Source organism: Ostrea edulis, chromosome 8 (genome assembly GCF_947568905.1).
Source record: "Ostrea edulis chromosome 8, xbOstEdul1.1, whole genome shotgun sequence".
NCBI classification, from domain to species: Eukaryota; Metazoa; Mollusca; class Bivalvia; order Ostreida; family Ostreidae; genus Ostrea; species Ostrea edulis.
The window spans coordinates 484304-505139 of NC_079171.1; the positions used below are offsets into that span (position 1 = coordinate 484304).

General features: G+C 37.1%; 1 protein-coding gene across 8 annotated transcripts in view; it reads right to left on the reverse strand.

Moving 5' to 3' along the window:
* LOC125662076 (neogenin-like) overlaps positions 1–20836 on the reverse strand; it is a 60508-nt gene that overhangs the window by 19294 nt on the left and 20378 nt on the right. For all 8 annotated transcript variants that reach the window (XM_056147812.1, XM_056147819.1, XM_056147815.1 and 5 more), the window contains exons 7-19: positions 20355–20627; positions 18676–18868; positions 14671–14816; positions 12318–12503; positions 12074–12225; positions 11403–11661; positions 9547–9744; positions 8939–9034; positions 8009–8189; positions 7034–7179; positions 6728–6835; positions 5215–5412; positions 1563–1670 (exon numbers count right to left, since the gene is read on the reverse strand). In XM_056147812.1, the coding sequence (XP_056003787.1) occupies positions 1563–1670; positions 5215–5412; positions 6728–6835; positions 7034–7179; positions 8009–8189; positions 8939–9034; positions 9547–9744; positions 11403–11661; positions 12074–12225; positions 12318–12503; positions 14671–14816; positions 18676–18868; positions 20355–20627 (2244 nt within the window). The remainder of the gene's footprint in view (positions 1–1562; positions 1671–5214; positions 5413–6727; positions 6836–7033; positions 7180–8008; positions 8190–8938; positions 9035–9546; positions 9745–11402; positions 11662–12073; positions 12226–12317; positions 12504–14670; positions 14817–18675; positions 18869–20354; positions 20628–20836) is intronic.

Sequence of the window (20836 nt, forward strand, 5' to 3'; positions counted from 1 at the left end):
TATCTGAGACATCTATGAGATGCAAGCTCACTTTGACATATCTAGGGTATTGAGACATCTATATTTGAGATTCGAGCTCACTTTGACATATCTAGGGTATTGAGACATCTATGTTTGAGATTCGAGCTCACTCTGACATATCTAGGGTATTGAGACATCTATATTTGAGATTCGAGCTCACTCTGACATATCTAGGGTATTGAGACATCTATGTTTGAGATTCGAGCTCACTCTGACATATCTAGGGTATTGAGACATCTATGAGATGCAAGCTCACTTTGACATATCTAGGGTATTGAGACATCTATATTTGAGATTCGAGCTCACTTTGACATGTCTAGGGTATCTGAGACATCTATGAGATGTAAGCTCACTTTGACATATCTAGGGTATTGAGACATCTATATTTGAGATTCGAGCTCACTCTGACATATCTAGGGTATTGAGACATCTATATTTCTAGGGTATTGAGACATCTATATTTGAGATTCCAGCTCACTTTGACATGTCTAGGATATCTGAGACATCTATATTTGAGATTCGAGCTCACTTTGACATGTCTAGGGTATCTGAGACATCTATGAGATGCAAGCTCACTTTGACATGTCTAGAGTATTGAGACATCTATATTTGAGATTACAGCTCACTTTGTATCTAGGGTATTGAGACATCTATGTTTGAGATTCGAGCTCACCTTAACATATCTAGGGTATTGAGACATCTATGTTGGAGATTTGAGCTCACTCTGACATATCTAGGGTATTGAGACATCTATGTTTGAGATTTGAGCTCACTCTGACATATCTAGGGTATTGAGACATCTATGTTTGAGATTCTGAAGTTCGTATATTGAGATAGTATGGAACCATTCGTGAATCGGTAGACATGACTGTATACAATCATAATAATTCAATATGAAAATAATTTGGATATATTTCCTGCACTACTCCTGAGTGAAGAATTAATTGATAGCAATATGATAAATATGGAAAGATAACTCCAACATGCACAGAAAATGATGGACTGTAAATTTAAAGTTTAGATGGAGGTCTCTATCCTCCCTACTATAACTCAGAGTTTTACACATGTCTATCTAGAGTTATCTCCCCATCTCCATCCTCCCTACTACAACACAGAGTTTTACAGATCTCTATCTAGAGTTATCTCCCCATCTCTATCCTCCCTATTATAACTCAGAGTTTTACATATCTCTATCTAGAGTTATCTCCCCATCTCTATCCTCCCTCCTATAACTCAGAGTTTTACATATCTCTATCTAGAGTTATCTCCCCATCTCTATCCTCCCTACTATAACACAGAGTTTTACAGATCTCTATCTAGTACTGAATTATCTCCCCATCTCTAAAATAACGTAACACTGGGACAAAACACAAAATAAAGTTCAGAAACTCGCTCTCTAAAAGAAAACTTGAAATTGTTTAAGCTTCCAAAATTCATGAATTTTACTACATCCGTGACATTGATGCCGACATCAGGAAAATAGGATACACCTATAAATTTTAGAGTGACTTCTCCTTCTTTACTACAGTTACTATGGTTACCTTCTGGTTTGGGCGACTGTGGTATAATATCGTGGGGTGGAATTTTGTCATCTCCGACACCGACAGGGGGATAGTCTGGGTCAATCTGCCCGCCACCACTGCCATCCGCTACAAACATGCCACAAACAGCAATACTGTTAGTAATTAACTTTAGTACAAACCTATACTGGTACAAACTTTAGTACACCCCTGTTCTGATACAAAAATCAGTGCACACCAATTTCACAAAAGTTTTCTAGACAACCTAAATTTCAATTTAATCTATAATTTTGAAATTCAATTTAAATCTTAATTGCAAATTTAACATTGAGCGATTGGATGGGTACCAATCACTGGTCTTCGATATGACAACGCATCATGCCCTTTTTTCTCTATAATTTTTTTTAAAATATCTGTTAATATAAACAATTGTTCTTTATTTCACAAGGTTGATTGAAAAGTTTAAAATAAAAGCAGCAGGTATTAACTTTTAAAGAGGCTAAATGATCATTCTATTACTATCATAGTATGATAGAATAAAAGTGCCCTGAAATTGTCTCGCCGCGACGAAAAGTGCCCTTTTGAACACATGACATGATATGTGTGCCCTCTCTAGATCCTAGATTTAACACTATCATCCTGTAGTGTAAAATGAGTAAAAAATCGCTGAGCTTTCAACGTTGGGAAATTAACTACCGTAAAAGCAGGATTTTTAACAATTTAATTGTGTAGTGGCAATGCATCATTATAGCTTAAATTTTAAGCATTAATTAGCCTAAATTTTAATCGTGTGGTGTTGCAAATTTAACATTCAAAAATTGCATGAATAAAAATTGTTGAGTTTTAACATGGAGAAATTAACTATTTGTTTCTTTATTCAGTTGAGGAGTTCTTCAAGATACTTCAACAAAAAGTTGGCAGATATCAAATCAATACATCTACAAAGAAAACAATGATAAAATAAGTCAGAGACACAGGATCACGATGTTAATGTGGTCAGTAATGACTTTATCTGTGTCTCACGACGTTAATGAAATGGCTACATCTGTGTCTCACGACGTTAATGAAATGGCTACATCTGTGTTTCAACATCTTTCATACTCAGATAATTGCTGAACAAATTTCCCATGGCCTTTTTGAAAACTTTTGTGAGAAAGGTGATAAAAACCTTCACCAAGCTAAACATTGACAGTTCTACTTCTGACTATAAGAGTGTGTTCAATGTACACAGTAAATTAAACCAGTCCACGGTCAATGTCTCACAATATTAACTGTTCAGGCTAAACATTGACAGTTCTACTTCTGACTATAAGAGTGTATTCAATGTACACAGTAAATTAAACCAGTCCACGGTCAATGTCTCACAATATTAACTGTTCATTGTCAATGTCTCACAATATTAACTGTTCAGATTAAACCTGTTCATGGTCAATGTCTCACAATATTAACTGTTCAGATTAAACCAGTCCATAGTCAATGTCGCACAATATTAACTTCAGATTAAACCAGTCCATAGTCAATGTCTCACAATATTAACTGTTCAGATTAAACCTCTTCATGGTCAATGTCTCACAATATTAACTGTTCAGGCTAAACATTGACAGTTCTACTTCTGACTATAAGAGTGTATTCAATGTACACAGTAAATTAAACCAGTCCACGGTCAATGTCTCACAATATTAACTGTTCATTGTCAATGTCTCACAATATTAACTGTTCAGATTAAACCTGTTCATGGTCAATGTCTCACAATATTAACTGTTCAGATTAAACCAGTCCATAGTCAATGTCGCACAATATTAACTTCAGATTAAACCAGTCCATAGTCAATGTCTCACAATATTAACTGTTCAGATTAAACCTCTTCATGGTCAATGTCTCACAATATTAACTGTTCAGGCTAAACATTGACAGTTCTACTTCTGACTATAAGAGTGTATTCAATGTACACAGTAAATTAAACCAGTCCACGGTCAATGTCTCACAATATTAACTGTTCATTGTCAATGTCTCACAATATTAACTGTTCAGATTAAACCTGTTCATGGTCAATGTCTCACAATATTAACTGTTCAGATTAAACCAGTCCATAGTCAATGTCTCACAATATTAACTTCAGATTAAACCAGTCCATAGTCAATGTCTCACAATATTAACTGTTCAGATTAAACCTCTTCATGGTCAATGTCTCACAATATTAACTGTTCAGATTAAACCAGTCCACGGTCAATGTCTCACAATATTAACTGTTCAGATCAAACCTGTCCATAGTCAATGTCTCACAATATTAACTGTTCAGATTAAACCAGTCCATAGTCAATGTCTCACAATATAAACTGTTCAGATTAAACCAGTCCATAGTCAATGTCTCACAATATTAACTGTTCAGATTAAACCTGTTCATGGTCAATGTCTCACAATATAAACTGTTCAGATTAAACCAGTCCATAGTCAATGTCTCACAATATAAACTGTTCAGATTAAACCAGTCCATAGTCAATGTCTCACAATATTAACTGTTCAGATTGAACCTGTTCATGGTCAATATCTCACAATATTAACTGTTCAGATTAAACCTGTTCATGGTCAATAAAGTCAGGATACACACTAGTCATGTTTTTTGGTCTGTCTGTAAACAAACTTTCTTATTCACATGACTCCCCTTACCCAAACACAAGACATGCGTGCTACCAGATCGTGTACAAACAACTTATATAAAACAATGTAAGACTGCTTAGCCTTCATGACAAAAGACAAAAGCTACCTTTACCTTCAGACAATGAAGCGTTTCAGAATACTTGCTACACATAAAACCCACCCAATGTAAAATCCACTCAATGTAAAATCCACCCAATGCTCCTCATCCACTTGGCAGGGGAAATATGTTCCCATCTCTCACTATACAGGGGAAATATGTTCCCCTCTCTCACTATACAGAGGAAATACATGTATGTTCCCATCTCTCACTATACAGAGGAAATATGTTCCCCTCTCTCACTATACAGAGGAAATATGTTCCCATCTCTCACTGTACAGAGGAAATGTTTCTCTCTCACTAACTAGACAAAGGAAATGTTTCTCTCTCTCACAAGACAAAGGAAATGTTTCTCTCTCACTATACAGAGGAAATATTTCTCTCTCTCACTAGACAAGGGAAATGTTTTTCTCTCTCTCACTATATAAAAGAAATATTTCTCTCTCTCTCACTATACAAAGGAAATGTTTTTCTCTTCCACTAGACAAAGGAAATGTTTTTCTCTTCCACTAGACAAAGGAAATGTTTTCTCTTCCACTAGACAAGGGAAAGATTTCTCTTTTTCATTAGACAAGGGAAATATTTATCTCTCCAATTAGACAAGGAAATAGTTCTTACTTTAAACAAGACTGTTGAAACCCCTGGAGCATCAACTTGTTTGTCAGTAGCCTTGGCTGTCACTCACCTTTTTGGACTTTTGCAATTGTATGTCGATTTTCACTCACCTTTCGGAGTTTTGTAGATGTACGTAGATTTTCACTCACCTTTCAGATTTTTGTAGATGTACGTAGGTTTTCCCTCACCTTTCGGAGTTTTGTAATTGAACATTGACTTTACTCACTGTCAGAGTTTTGTAATTGTACATTGATTTTCACTCACCTTTCAGATTTTTGTAGATGTACGTAGGTTTTCACTCACCTTTCGGAGTTTTGTAGATGACAGTCTCTGACAGAGGTCCGTACCCTTTACTGTTTCTTGCCTGGACTTTGAAATAATATGTCGTTGATGGTGTCAGTCGTTTTATGGTCGCTGACAATTCGTCACCTTCCAAAACACCGTCTACTACCCATTCACGTAAATTTTGTTTGGCGTCTGTGGTGTAGAATACTAAGTAACCTAGCAACAAACATTGTTTACCATTTAACAAGACATAAGATGAGACTTCCTTTCTCAGATTCTTAGGATTTACTATGTAGAAATATCTGAGACCAGCTGTGTAAATAAATAATACCATTTGCTTAATGTCTAGGTAAGTTTTATATCTGACTTACATTGTAAATAATTCATATACACTTAATAACTCTGGATAAATTACACTTGTATACATACATGTATTTACTAACTGTCCAGATAAATTAAATATATTTACTGTGTAGATAATTTCTGTTGCGATTGACAAGACCTAAAATGATTGCGACCCCACGATTATTACAAATAAAGTTGTGGCAACAGTCCCTGTGATAAGCCATTACATCAGGGAAGGAAAAATGTGAAGAGCTAACAGAGAACAAAATGTGAAGAACTAACAGAACAAAATGTGAAGAGCTCACAAAGAACAAAATGTGAAGAACTCACAGAGAACAAAATGTGAAGAGTTAACAGAGAACAAAATGTGAAGAGCTCACAGAGAACAAAATGTGAAGAACAAAATGTGAAGAGTTAACAGAGAACAAAATGTGAAGAACTAACAGAACAAAATGTGAAGAGCTAACAGAGAACAAAATGTGAAGAGTTAACAGAGAACAAAATGTGAAGAACTAACAGAACAAAATGTGAAGAGCTCACAGAGAACAAAATGTGAAGAGTTAACAGAGAACAAAATGTGAAGAACAAAATGTGAAGAGCTAACAGAGAACAAAATGTGAAGAACTAACAGAACAAAATGTGAAGAGCTAACAGAGAACAAAATGTGAAGAGCTAACAGAGAACAAAATGTGAAGAGCCCACAGAGAACAAAATGTGAAGAGCTCACAGAGAACAAAATGTGAAGAACTAGCAGAGAACAAAATGTGAAGAGTTAACAGAGAACAAAATGTGAAGAGCTCACAGAGAACAAAATGTGAAGAGCTAACGTGAAGAGCTCACAGAGAACAAAATGTGAAGAGCTAACAGAGAACAAAATGTGAAGAGTTAACGTGAAGAGCTCACAGAGAACAAAATGTGAAGAGCTAACAGAGAACAAAATGTGAAGAGCTCACAGAGAACAAAATGTGAACAGCTAACAGAGAACAAAATGTGAAGAACTCACAAAGAACAAAATGTGTGGACAAATATTCTTCTGTGTTTATGTTTCAGTTATAGAACTTTTGCATTTAAAGTTTCTTTTCTGACAAGTTTGGGATCAAAATGAAATACCTCCCTCATCTATTTTATTGCTAATGAAAATGAAAAAAAAAAGTCTTCCTCCCTCATCTGTCATAATCACACATACCTGTAATCTGTCCGTTGGGTTTGGCGGGAGGCTGCCAGTTCATTATCACAGCTCGGGGGTCATTTTCTTTTGGTACAGGTGTCAGATCTAGAGGGGATGACCCTGGAGCTACAAAGGTCAAAGTTCACAATATTGTAAAAGTGAAAGTAATGCTACATTAGAACTACTATGCATTACTGGCCAAAAACTGCCCAGACTTCTGCGATTGCTACACAGGTGGCAAATGAAGAACGTTTTGATTAATTAAAGATGAAAGATAACTTACCCGCTTCTTGTGTGATTAATTAAAAATAAAAGATAACTTACCCGCTTCTTGTGTGGTGTTGATTTCTTTCATGCTCCAGGGGCTTTGGCGTCGACCTTTAATGACCTTGACATCGAATTCATACCTCGTATTTGGCCTAAGGCTGTCGATGTGTGCGTTCAGATCCGTAGAGTTCAAATACCAGAACCTGTCATAATATTAAATAAAACACCACAACTTCTTATGAAATAAAATAAATTCAAATACCAGAACCTGTCATAAAATTAAATAAAATACCACAACTTCTTATGAAATAAAATAAATTCAAATACCAGAACCTGTCATAAAATTAAATAAAACACCACAACTTCTTATGAAATAAAATAAATTCAAATACCAGAACCTGTCATAAAATTAAATAAAATACCACAACTTCTTATGAAATAAAATAAATTCAAATACCAGAATTTGCCATAAAATAAAATATATTTAAATCATAAATGATTTATTATCTATGGAAAATATTAACTTTTTCAGTATCAATAGTTTACTTTATCCAGTGAATAAATATATGTCTATCATGCGCAAAGTTTAATTTATCAAGATATTTGCAAAAACCTATGATATCACACGAGGATCAATCAACATTAAGGCGATTTCGGTTCATACCCAAATACAGATTGACTCAGTAAATATTCCAATGCTTTTTCTTACTCCCATGTATTTAACTACAGCCAAACACATCCATCGTTTAGAAAATGACACTTGCGCATTAGAGTATTACAAGACCGCCATATTGTAAACATACTACCTCTCAGAAAAGACATGGTTAGTGATGGATAAAGTTCAAATGTCAATACGTCATCGGAGAAATCAAATGTCACAATACGTCATCAGAGCTGAAACTCTCTCCGTTCAACTGCAACTTGGTAGCCCCGAGTACAAACCAAAGTCGCCCCCACATACTATTTTCACTGTCCACAGTTAACGTTACTTTCACTTTCCACCTGTTACTTTCACTATGCGTATTTACATACCTGCTGTTTTCACTTTCCATGTTAGAGGCGACTCGGTACCTGACGGTGTAGTAGCGGTTGTCTTGTATCATCTGATTCACTCCCAGCGAAGTGTCCGTCCACGTCAGGACAATCGTGGACGACGACAAAACGTGCGTCTTTAAACCGACGGGAGGCATCATGGGCGTGAAGGACTCATCCACTGCAAACAAAACAATTCTGTTTTATTTTCTAATGCTTCATTTTACTACACAAGTTTACAATTAAAAAGGATTGAGTTGCAATTAAATTGATAGTTGAGATTGGTTTACTTACAGCTAAACTTTCCAGAATAAGTGTCCTGTATTTGTGTATAAAATTGTCCAAAATTTTACAAACATAATTTATAATTCCACAAAACTGCATCATCACTAGCCGAGTCCAAGAGTACCTACCCTGCCTCAAACCGTGGCTGCATGATCAGTAAAACCTTCGATTTTCATGAAAATTTAGGAAATGGCACTACACATTTATTGACCAATCACAATCATGATATTTCAATAGTGTTCACAAATAATAACAGTCAAAAAACCTTACAGTTCACTATGTTAGAAGCAAATCAAATCTATAGCTATAAATTACAACAGAGGCTATGCTTTCAAATTCTGTATCACTGATTAAAACTTGTTGTGTCACTTTTTCCCCATCGGCAATCCTTGGATTATTCCACTAGGAGACACACAATGATCTTGGAGTTTGGGGGGGGGGGGGGGGGTGTCACCCAAAGAAATTGTGCTGGTGGCGGTGATGTATCGTGGTTGCTATAGTTACCTGATTCTTGGTGGTGGTGGTGTATTGTGGTTGCTATAGTTAGTTACCCGATTCCTAGGTGGCGGTGGGGGTGGTGTATCATGGTTGCTATAATTACCTGATTCCTAGGTGGTGGTGGTGTATCGTGGTTGCTATAATTACCTGATTCCTTGGTGGTGGTGGCAGTGGTGTATCGTGGCAGCCCTTCGCCTTTGTTGTTTTTTGCTTTTACAGTTATGACATATTCCGATGACGGCACTAAAAATAAATAAACAAACTCAATACACTGGTAAAACAATGTGAAGCAAAGCAATATCATTACAGCAACACAATATCATTACAGCAACACAATATGGTGTCATATCATCCCCTAGATTGATCAAACAATCAAATTGCTGGTTACAATTGAAATTCACTTACTTTTAGATGAAACTATTAAACACTACATATATAAACAGTATATCACTCAGTGGATAACATCAACATTACATACAAACAGGTCATCATATCTTCTTATTAGTCTACCCACAATGCACCAGATATTCTAATGATTGTATTCTTTACAGTTTACCCACAATGCACCAGATATTCTAATGAGTGCATTGTTTACAGTCTACCCACAATGCACCAGATATTCTAATGATTGTATTGTTTACAGTTTACCCACAATGCACCAGATATTCTAATGAGTGCATTGTTTACAGTCTACCCACAATGCACCAGACATTCTAATGAGTGTATCAATAACATTGCTATAAACTGTAACTTACACAGATTCTCTATAGTGAAAACTTGAGTATCCGGACCAACTATTTTACTCTCAGTGTCAGGTACGCCTTTCCCCCACCCAAGAACGTACTCTCGGACCAAGATCTTTGACTCCGGGGGTGGGGTGGACCACGACACCCGTATCGATGTGGCATGTGGCGTCACACGAACTTTACGTGGAGCATCTGGCACTCGAGATTCTGTAAATAAATCCAAAGAGTGAAGGTAACAGTGATCAATCTCATAAAAACAAGATAATCTGAGAAAAGTGAAGGTAACAAACAGTGATCAATCTCATAAAAACAAGATAATCTGAGAAAAGTGAAGGTAACAAACAGTGATCAATCTCATAAAAACAAGATAATCTGAAAATGTAAATTAAAAAAAAATTTGTTCTCTATAGATCGCATTGTTAACTAAGGATTATACTATCATGTACTGGATGTGTGCTGAAGTTCAGCAGCAAACCACCTTAGGAACTCCGGCTCCAGATTTTTCTTCGAGCTTTACTCCTAAAGCCTTTCTTATAAATAGGTGACCACAAGCCAGCAGCATTGTTATATGGCTGCCATTGGCTCTCCTGAACCGGTGCCCTTTGACAGACCTTGTTTTTCAATCTATCAGGGGGTCTAGCCACCCTCAACACCAATACCTTTTGGTGGGGATGCCAGTTTACTTGCTGACAATTCGACCCTGGGGCAGGTAGTACTGGGTTACAGGATACCAGTTTAGTTGCCGACAATTCGACCCTGGGGCAGGTAGTACTGGGTTACAGGGGCAGGTAGTACTGGGTTACAGGGGCAGGTAGTACTGGGTTACAGGTAGTACTGGGTTACAGGGACAGGTAGTACTGGGTTACAGGGGCAGGTAGTACTGGGTTACAGGGGTGGGTAGTACTGGGTTACAGGGGCAGGTAGTACTGGATTACAGGGACAGGTAGTACTGGGTTACAGGGGCAGGTAGTACTGGATTACAGGGACAGGTAGTACTGGGTTACAGGGGCAGGTAGTACTGGGTTACAGGGGCAGGTAGTACTGCATTACAGGGACAGGTAGTACTGGGTTACAGGGGCAGGTAGTACTGGGTTACAGGGGCAAGTAGTACTGGGTTACAGGGACGGGTAGTACTGAGTTACAGGGGCGGGTAGTACTGGGTTACAGGGACAGGTAGTTCTGGGTTACAGGGGCAGGTAGTACTCGGTTACAGGGACAGGTAGTACTGGGTTACAGGAGCAGGTAGTACTGGGTTACAGGAGCAGGTAGTACTGGGTTACAGGGACGGGTAGTACTGGATTACAGGGACGGGTAGTACTGGGTTACAGGGGCGGGTAGTACTGGGTTACAGGGGCAGGTAGTACTGGGTTACAGGGGCAGGTAATACTGGATTACAGGGACAGGTAGTACTGGGTTACAGGGACAGGTAGTACTGGGTTACAGGGGCAGGTAGTACTGGATTACAGGGGCAGGTAGTACTGGGTTACAGGATACCAGCTGCAGACAAAGCTTGACCTGACAGGCCAGGTTATATTCTCATTGTGTTATTCCTACAGGGGCCATACAATCCTGTAATATCTTCTCTAAATTACACTATTAAATCATAATAGTTATTTCTACTTAGACAGGGGCAATACAATCCTGTAATATTAAATCATATTGCCCATTTGTATGCTTCACGTGAAAGTACCACAAATCTTGACCTATTCATGGTACTTACTGCCGCAGCAGTGAGAGTTCTTTAACATGCCAACGCCTGCCGCAGCAGTGAGGGTTCTTTAACATGCCAACGTCTGAAATTTGGAGAAAATGACCTTTAACCTCCTTAACCTTTGACCTCTATATTGGATAATCAATATACTAACCGTCCAGGTCATCTTTATACGTGGTGGCCTTGAGTTTCGGTGTGAGCGGTCCACTACCATTCACGGTCAGTGCGGAGATCCGCACCTGGTATTCTGAGTCCTTCTCCAGGTTTGTCAGTGCGTACAGCCGGCGGTTTCCATCTGTAGTCACCGTTGCTCCGTTTCTAGATGCTCCCCGCATTTTGTAGCGGATCTTGTATCCCGTTATAATTCCATTCTGGTGATCTAATGGGGGTGGATCCCACCTCACAATCAGGGACTGAAAACACACGGAAAGAAGTATTATACAACCCCAAGGCAGGTCAATACTGATAAAACAAGAACTATTATACACTCCTGAGGCAGGTCGATACTGATAAAAAAAGAACTATTATACACTCCTGAGGCAGGTCGATACTGATAAAACAAGAACTATTATACACTCCTGAGGCTGACTGATACTGAATGTTCACAAGTCAAACTCGGTGCTTTATACAGGACTGTCAGTATCTTTATACAGGACTGTCAGTATCTTTATACAACACTGTCAGTATCTTTATACAGGACTGTCAGTATCTTTATACAGCACTGTCAATATCTTTATACAGGACTGTCAGTATCTTTATACAACACTGTCAGTATCTTTATACAGCACTGTCAGTATCTTTATGAGGAGACACTATAGGACATACCGTGGAGCTAGCTGTCTCTAGCGTGGCGTTCTGCGGTGCCTCTGACGGTTTGTCGGAGAATGTTTTGGCCGATACCTCCCTGGTGCTCATCCCCTCTCCATTCCCATTAACAGCCACAACATGAAATGTGTACTCCCGAAACGCCATCAACCCTGGAGAGGAGAGAAACGATGAATCATCTAACAATCTAACAAAAGCTGAAGATTACCGAATCCAGCAGGGGAGGTAACCCTGTCCTCGTTACCTGTCAGCAGTTTTTGAGTGCTGGTGACCTCGATCTGACTGGATTGTGGACTGTCTGCTTCAGAGAAGAGGAGGAGGTACTTGATGATTCGGCCCTTGGGTTGACGTGGAGGGTCCCAGGACACAATGATGGACTGCGGTGACAGGGGCATTGCCCGGACATTGACCGCCGGACTTGGGACAGCAACTACAAACACATCAACAGTAAATGAAAATTTCATGGGGACTTGTCCATTCCTAACATGAATTTGTAAGCAGGCTTTTGTGGGCGTGTCCATTCCTAACATGACTTTGTAAGCAGGCTTTTGTGGGCATGTCCATTCTTAACATGACTTTGTAAGCAGGCTTTTGGGGGTGGGGGGTGTCCGTTCTTAACATGACTTTGTAAGCAGGCTTTTGGGGGCGTGTTCATTCCTAACATGACTTTGTAATCCGGTTTTCGATTTTTCGTGTTTACTGGGGGGGGGGGGGGGGGGGGGGGGGTCCATTTCTAACAGGACTTTGTAATCCGGCTTTCAAGTTTTCATGTTTAAAGGGACTGATTCACGATTTTACTCAAAATTTTGTTTTTCACTTTTAATGATCAAAATCTACTGTCTAATGTGTTTGAAAGATTTCAAATGAAAATTAAGGTTATACATCATCACAGAAGCTCATTTTAGAGAGTTTATTATTTGTTTTATAAACAAAGATTGCGGTATGCTATTGTTTACGAAATTTTCAAAAGAAATGGATATTGATCTAACTTTATTATATCTTTCACATTTCAAGCATTTCGGGGGTAAAATGTGTCATCTAAAAGTTACAAAATCAATGTTTCACTTGTTTGTTTGTTTACATAAAAAGACTCGAGTCTTTGTTAACATAACAGATTTAAGGCTAAAATATTGCTTTCATACTTGTATTCAGAAGGTCAAAATTTTGGCTGTCAACATTAAATGAGTTATATTTTTAATGTTTACCATCAAAAATGAAAAATATTTTCATCAAAAATCGTGAACCAGTCCCTGTAACGGGGGGATAAATGTTTGAAAGTATGTCTTGACACCAATGTCGGGGAAAGCATGTTTGTAAGTTTTTTCTAAATTTTAAGCTAATTCAATTCAAACAGTATTTTATTATGTACAACACAAGAGGATTGGGCAGCAGGCAGAGCCTATATATAAGCCTTCTCCTCCACATAATGATAAGCTGAGAGATTACAACATATAAGATAATAACATCTCAATATGTATGAAGTAAAGAAATAATAGACCATACAAACTGAATCATGATAATGATTAAAGTTTTGAATGTATAACCATTGCTTTATACAACCTGAATCATGATAATATAACCACTGCTTTATACAACCTGAATCATGATAATATAACCACTGCTTTATACAACCTGAATCATGATAATATGACTACTGCTTTATACAACCTGAATCATGATAATATAACCACTGCTTTATACAACCTGAATCATGATAATATAACCACTGCTTTATACAACCTGAATCATGATAATATGACTACTGCTTTATACAACCTGAATCATGATAATATGACCACTGCTTTATACAACCTGAATCATGATAATATGACTACTGCTTTATACAACCTGAATCATGATAATATAACCACTGCTTTATACAACCTGAATCATGATAATATGACTACTGCTTTATACAACCTGAATCATGATAATATGACTACTGCTTTATACAACCTGCTTTATACAACCTGAATCATGATAATATGACTACTGCTTTATACAACCTGAATCATGATAATATAACCACTGCTTTATACAACCTGAATCATGATAATATGACTACTGCTTTATACAACCTGAATCATGATAATATGACCACTGCTTTATACAACCTGAATCATGATAATATAACCACTGCTTTATACAACCTGAATCATGATAATATAACCACTGCTTTATACAACCTGAATCATGATAATATGACTACTGGTTAATGATTAAAGTTGTGTATGTATAACCACTGCTTTATACTGAATCTAGTTGTGCTGTACAGAGTCTCTTACAATCGGTGGACCTCATGTAGTTGTGTAATCTACCCTAATGTTTCCCCCAGACAGCTACAGATCTAAATTTTATAAATCTCACACAGGATTTAACATCTTTATCAGTGAGCTACAGATCTAAATTCTATATATCTCCCGCAGGATTTAACATCTTTATCAGTGAGCTACAGATCTAAATTTTATATATCTCCCGCAGGATTTAACATCTTTATCAGTGAGCTACAGATCTAAATTCTATATATCTCCCGCAGGATTTAACATCTTTATCGGTGAGCTACAGATTTAAATATATAAATCTCACACAGGACTTACCATCTTTATCGGTGCGAACAATGATACTCGCGAAATTCTGGCTGAATCCGTAGCTGTTGATCGCCCTGACCCGGAATTCGTAGCTGGTGTCCGGTTTCAGTCGCTGTATGTTGGCCTCAGTGTGAGTAGTGTTCAGCATTCGCTCCCTGAAATTCAAACACAGCTTCTTATAGTCTGTCTATCTACATAACTACAAACACAGCTTCTTATAGTCTGTCTATCTACATAACTACAAACACAGCTTCTTATAGTCTGTCTATCTACATAACTACAAACACAGCTTCTTATAGTCTGTCTATCTACATAACTACAAACACAGCTTCTTATAGTCTGTCTATCTACATAACTACAAACACAGCCTCTTATAGTCTGTCTATCTACATAACTACAAACACAGCCTCTTATAGTCTGTCTATCTACATAACTACAAACACAGCTTCTTATAGTCTGTCTATCTACATAACTACAAACACAGCCTCTAATAACCTGTTTATCTACAGTAAAACACAGTTATAGAGAACCTTCAGGACCAACTAAAACAGTTCATTATAACCAAACTTCATTATACAGTAAAACACGGTTATAGCAAACCTCCTGGCACAGCGAAACAGTTCGTTATAACAAACTTCATTATACACAAGATTATAATGAACCTCTAGGGCCACCTACACAGTTCATTATAACCAAACTTCATTATACAGTAAGACCCAGTATAGCAAAACTACAGAACCAGTGCGTTTAAACGGTTCGTTATAACCAAACTTCATTATATCCAATAAAGTTTTCACTATCTTCCTCTTAATGGGAAGAGATGTCACTTCACAATGAGAGAGAACTTGTTTTATATGTGTTCATCATTAGTTTTACAAAGTTTTCTAAAAGAATAGTTAAATTGATGGACATGCACATTTACATTTCATTGATGTACACATACATTTGTAGATGTAGTGGATTTATGGTTTACTGATAAGAGAGGGTGGCATGAATGCAGTCTGACCCCTGCTGACCCCTTGACCTGAGTCTTTTCCTGCCAGCTTTATAAACTCTAAACAATTCCCTCCCCAGGCCTTTCACCTCTGACCTTAACCTCATCCAACTCTTTGACCTCTGTCCTTAAAGACCCCAAAAAACCACCATAGGGTTTCTCCAAGGATCAGTGAATGTGGGCGGAGCTTATCCATGGTCAATGTTATTTACCTGGAATTTACCTGGCCAAGACATCAGTTGTTGTGTATATTTTTATGATATACACAGTAAACTTCTAAGGTTATCACAAATTATGCTTAGTGTCTTGATTTGTGCCAAAAAAATAATTAAAATTTCTACCTACATGCATACCGCATTTATATTTCCCGTAAACCTTCAAACTTGGTCATATTTATGTATTACAGATAACAGGTTTAGCCCATTTCTAAACCTGTGCTTTTTAAAACTTCTAATTAAACTGTTATATATCGTATATAAATAATTTCCTAAATATAATATTACCCGGCGTTTCCAGGCACTTCCTGGTGTCCTGGGAGTTTGCGGTGTCGTGGGTGTAGTAGGTAAAATATCCATGTTTCGAGAGAATGAATAAATCCAAGTAGATCTGTGTATATGTACAACCAAATGAAGAATGATCAAGATACCCCTCAATATGGGCCGTCTGTAGGGTTTCTGTGGCTGTAGTGTTTGTGTAATGGTGGTATCCCAAACAGAAGCTGACACAAAGTCCCCCCCCCCCCCCCCCCCTCTCTTAAGGGTTTATGTAGACGTAGTATTTGTGTAACGATGGCATCCCAAACAGTAGTTGACACGAAGTCTACACCCCTCCTCTCTCTCTCTTTAGGGTTTCTGTGGACGTAGTATTTGTGTAACGATGGTATCCCAAACAGAAGCTGACACATAGCTAGTCTACCCCCCCCCCCCCCCCCCCCCCTTCCTCTCAATCATTGACTAAATTAGTAATTATTGTCATACGTATGCAACACTATTGTCATGCCATATCATTTCATCTATCTTTATTATTGCTACAGTTTTACACATCTCTCTCTCTCTCTCTTTCTCTCTCTTTATAAATATAAAACTGTGATAAATTATAAATACAGTGAAACTTCTCCAAACCGGCCCCTCAGAATACCGGTTCTCCCTGAATATCGGTCGATTTTCAAAGTCCCGGCAGAAATCTTAACATTTCCTTACAAAGAAAGTCTTACAAAACCGGCCACCCCTGAAAACCGGATATCGGCCACTTTTTAAAGTACATTTGTTAACAAACATGTGTAATTTACCCTTAACATACAGGCCACTTTTTGAAGACAAGAAAATCTTGGCCAAAGGTTAATTAAGATCGTCCAGGTGTGCAAATTGACTGACCCACTGGCCAGGTATGAAATTATCCATCAGAGGTGTGAAAAACACTAATGGCCTCTTCAATTTCTATTGTTTACCTGTGCTGTCAAGCGTGTTAATTGACACTTAGCTAATCCAAGAGACCCTACCAAATTCTGTACAAAATGTAAAAAACAGTTAGGAAATTATTGAATGAATACCCTATCAAACGCCATATTGTTTCACCATACTTTCGTATGGATATAAGCGGTAGTTAATAAAGAACAAACCCATGACTGTCAATGATAATTATTAAAAGATAGATTAATTTTCTTGGTTTCCATAGACTTAAAATTCCAAAGAAATATTCAAATTACAATTTCATATTTACTACTGTACTTTTTAAAAACGTCTAAACAAAATTGTTAATGACATAAGCGATGAATGTAAACAGAGTTTTTATAGGTAAGAGGGATTCCAATAATAGGCCTCTGTGTTTTCTTTATGTATCCTGTTATAGATTTTCAGTTTAAAATTAGATGATTTCGGCGAGAATATTTCTTGTAATTCATAATTATCTTTAGGTACAAGCGGACTAATTTGATCTCCACCGATAATTGATCATAGATCACCAGATCAAAGTGAACAGTACCTACTTTGTGAATATTGAGACAAAATGTCTATAATTGCTAAATTCTCGGTATACCGGCCATCCCTCTAAACCGGCCATTTTTTCCGGTCCGAGAGCCGGCCGGTTTAGAGAAGTTTCACTGTAGCTCAATAACTCTCTCTCTCTCTCTCTCTCTCTCTCTCTCTCTCTCTCTTATCTTTATAAATAGAAAACTGGGATAAATTATAAATAGAAATATCTCAATAACTCTCTCTCTCTCTATAAATATAAAGCCTGATAAATTATTGCTAGTTTTACACATTTCTCTCTCTCTTTATAAATATAAAATCGTCTCTCTCTCTCTCTCTCTCTCTCTCTCTCTCTCTCTCTCAATATAAAGCCATGATAAATTATGAATAGAAATATCTCAATAACTTATTTATGCTATTTTACTATTGTTTGATTTCTGATTGTGTAATTTATAATCCATGTGGTATCCCAAACAGAAGCATTTTTTTTTTTACAACTGTAACAGTTTTACGCATGGGCAATATAACCATTACATGTTGATGTGCTACGTCAATAAAGAATTGTTCCTTTTTTATAAATACAAAGTCATAATAAATCATTAATAGAAAATATTCCAATAACTTATGTTTGTTTGGGTTTTTTTTTATTATTATTATTTGATTTCTGATTGTTTAATCTATAATACATGTATATAAATGGAGAGAGAAAATACGATGATAAATAGCATTGTGTAGGGGACGTTAGCCATTAAAATATTCTAGGTGCGAGTCAATGCTATCAAAACTCAGGTATACCAGGGCTTTCCTTGAAATCTAAAGACTGCTGGTCATCATTAGCCATGATTGTTATCTAAACATCTTTCTCAGGTAGCAGTAGACCATGGTCTCTGCAAACGTCAATCAACCTAAGCTCTATTGTTAAAAGTTTGATTGACCAGCGGCTTATCATTGATCACCACACAGGTAAAATTTGGGGGCATTAACTTAAAGTTGGGTCTTTAACTTTTTGACCTCTCTGTTCTTTAATTTCCGACCTCTGACCTTTGACCTTACCGTAGCGAACTCCTTTCCTTCCAGAAGACAGAGTACCCAGTAATGCGTCTATCTTTCGGCTGGTTCCAGCGGAGCGTGATAAAGCGTTTGGAAACAATGGCTGCCGACAGTCCGGATGGTTCCGCTGGTAGATTGGCCTGGTTCCTCGAATAGGGGTCCAAGATTTTGTAGCCATCCAATGAGAAACCAGGACCTGTAGATCAGTCACAAATACTGTCTGAATTATCTCACACAGAATTAATGTATCTCTATCTTACCACATCTATATTTGTGCAACCAGATCTGCACCTTTATGGCATAATCATGAATTTGCACTTGTTTTGTGTTAATAGATAATTAAAGATTCTTCAAATCTTACCACAAGCATAAATTAGAACCCTTTCTACACTATTAAACACTATCAACTGAGCTATCTCACCATTGTTTAACACTATCAACTGAGCTATATAATCTCACCATTGTTTAACACTATCAGCTGACCTGTATAATCTCATTATTTAACACTATCAGCTGAGATATATAATCTCACTATTGTTTAACACTGTCAGCTAAGATGTATAATCTCACCATTGTTTAACACCATCAGCTGAGATGTATAATCTCACCATTATTTAACACTATCAGCTGAGCTATCTCACCATTGCTTAACACTATCAGCTGAGATGTATAATCTCACCATTGTTTAACACCATCAGCTGAGATATATAATCTCACCATTATTTAACACTATCAACTGACCTGTATAATCTCACCATTGTTTAACACTATCAGCTGAGATGTATAATCTCATTGTTTAACACTATCAGCTGAGATGTATAATCTCATTGTTTAACACTATCAGCTGAGTTATCTCACCATTGTTTAACACAATCAGCTGAGACATATAATCTCATTGTTTAACACTATCAGCTGAAATCTATAATCTCATTATTTAACACTATCAGCTGAGACGTATAATCTCACCATTGTTTAACACTATCAGCTGAGATATATAATCTCACCATTGTTTAACACTGTCAGATGAGATATATAATCTCACCATTGTTTAACACTATCAGCTGAAATGTATAATGTCACTATTGTTTAACACTATCAGCTGAGATATATAATCTCACCATTGTTTAACACTGTCAGCTGAGATATATAATCTCACCATTGTTTAACACTATCAGCTGAAATGTATAATCTCATTATTTAACACTATCAGCTGAGATGTATAATCTCATTATTTAACACTATCAGCTGAGATGTATAATCTCACCATTGTTTAACACTATCAGCTGAGATGTATTATCTCACCATTGTTTAACACTATCAGCTGAGATCTATAATCTCACCATTGTTTAACACTGTCAGCTGAGATATATAATCTCACCATTGTTTAACACTGTCAGCTGACCTGTATAATCTCATTATTTAACACTATCAGCTGAGATGTATAATCTCATTATTTAACACTATCAGCTGAGATGTATAATCTCACCATTGTTTAACACTATCAGCTGAGATGTATTATCTCACCATTGTTTAACACTATCAGCTGAGATCTATAATCTCACCATTGTTTAACACTGTCAGCTGAGATGTATAATCTCACCATTGTTTAACACTATCGGCTGACCTGTATAATCTCACCATTGTTTAACACTATTAGCTGAGATGCATAATCTAAGACTTACCATTGTTTAACACCATCAGCTGAGCTATAGTTTGGATACTCCCGAGCTCATTTCTTCCGTGACATTGATAAAACCCAGCATCTGCGCGGACTAATCCCAGAATTCTCAGCTCATTTCCGTCCTCTATGACGTAGTTTGAGGTTGACACAGGATTTCCATCTTTGGTCCAGTGGATTTTTGGTTTAGGAAGTCCGTCAATTTCACAACGCAACACAACATCCGTCTTCTCATACACTGCTCGGCTCTGTGGCTTTACCAAGAATTTCGGTGGAACTGAAAAACAAAGCTGGTCATCTGTACATCATTACAAGTGTCATTTTTAGCGAAACACAAATTTTAGCAATTTTCCCATAAAAACGGGACTCTATATTTAATTTTAGTAGCTTCATTATTACCTCCAATATGGAATACATTGTTAGCGACATTCAGGATTAGTGATCTTTTTACTCTCACAATGAATACATTGTTAGTGATATTCAGGA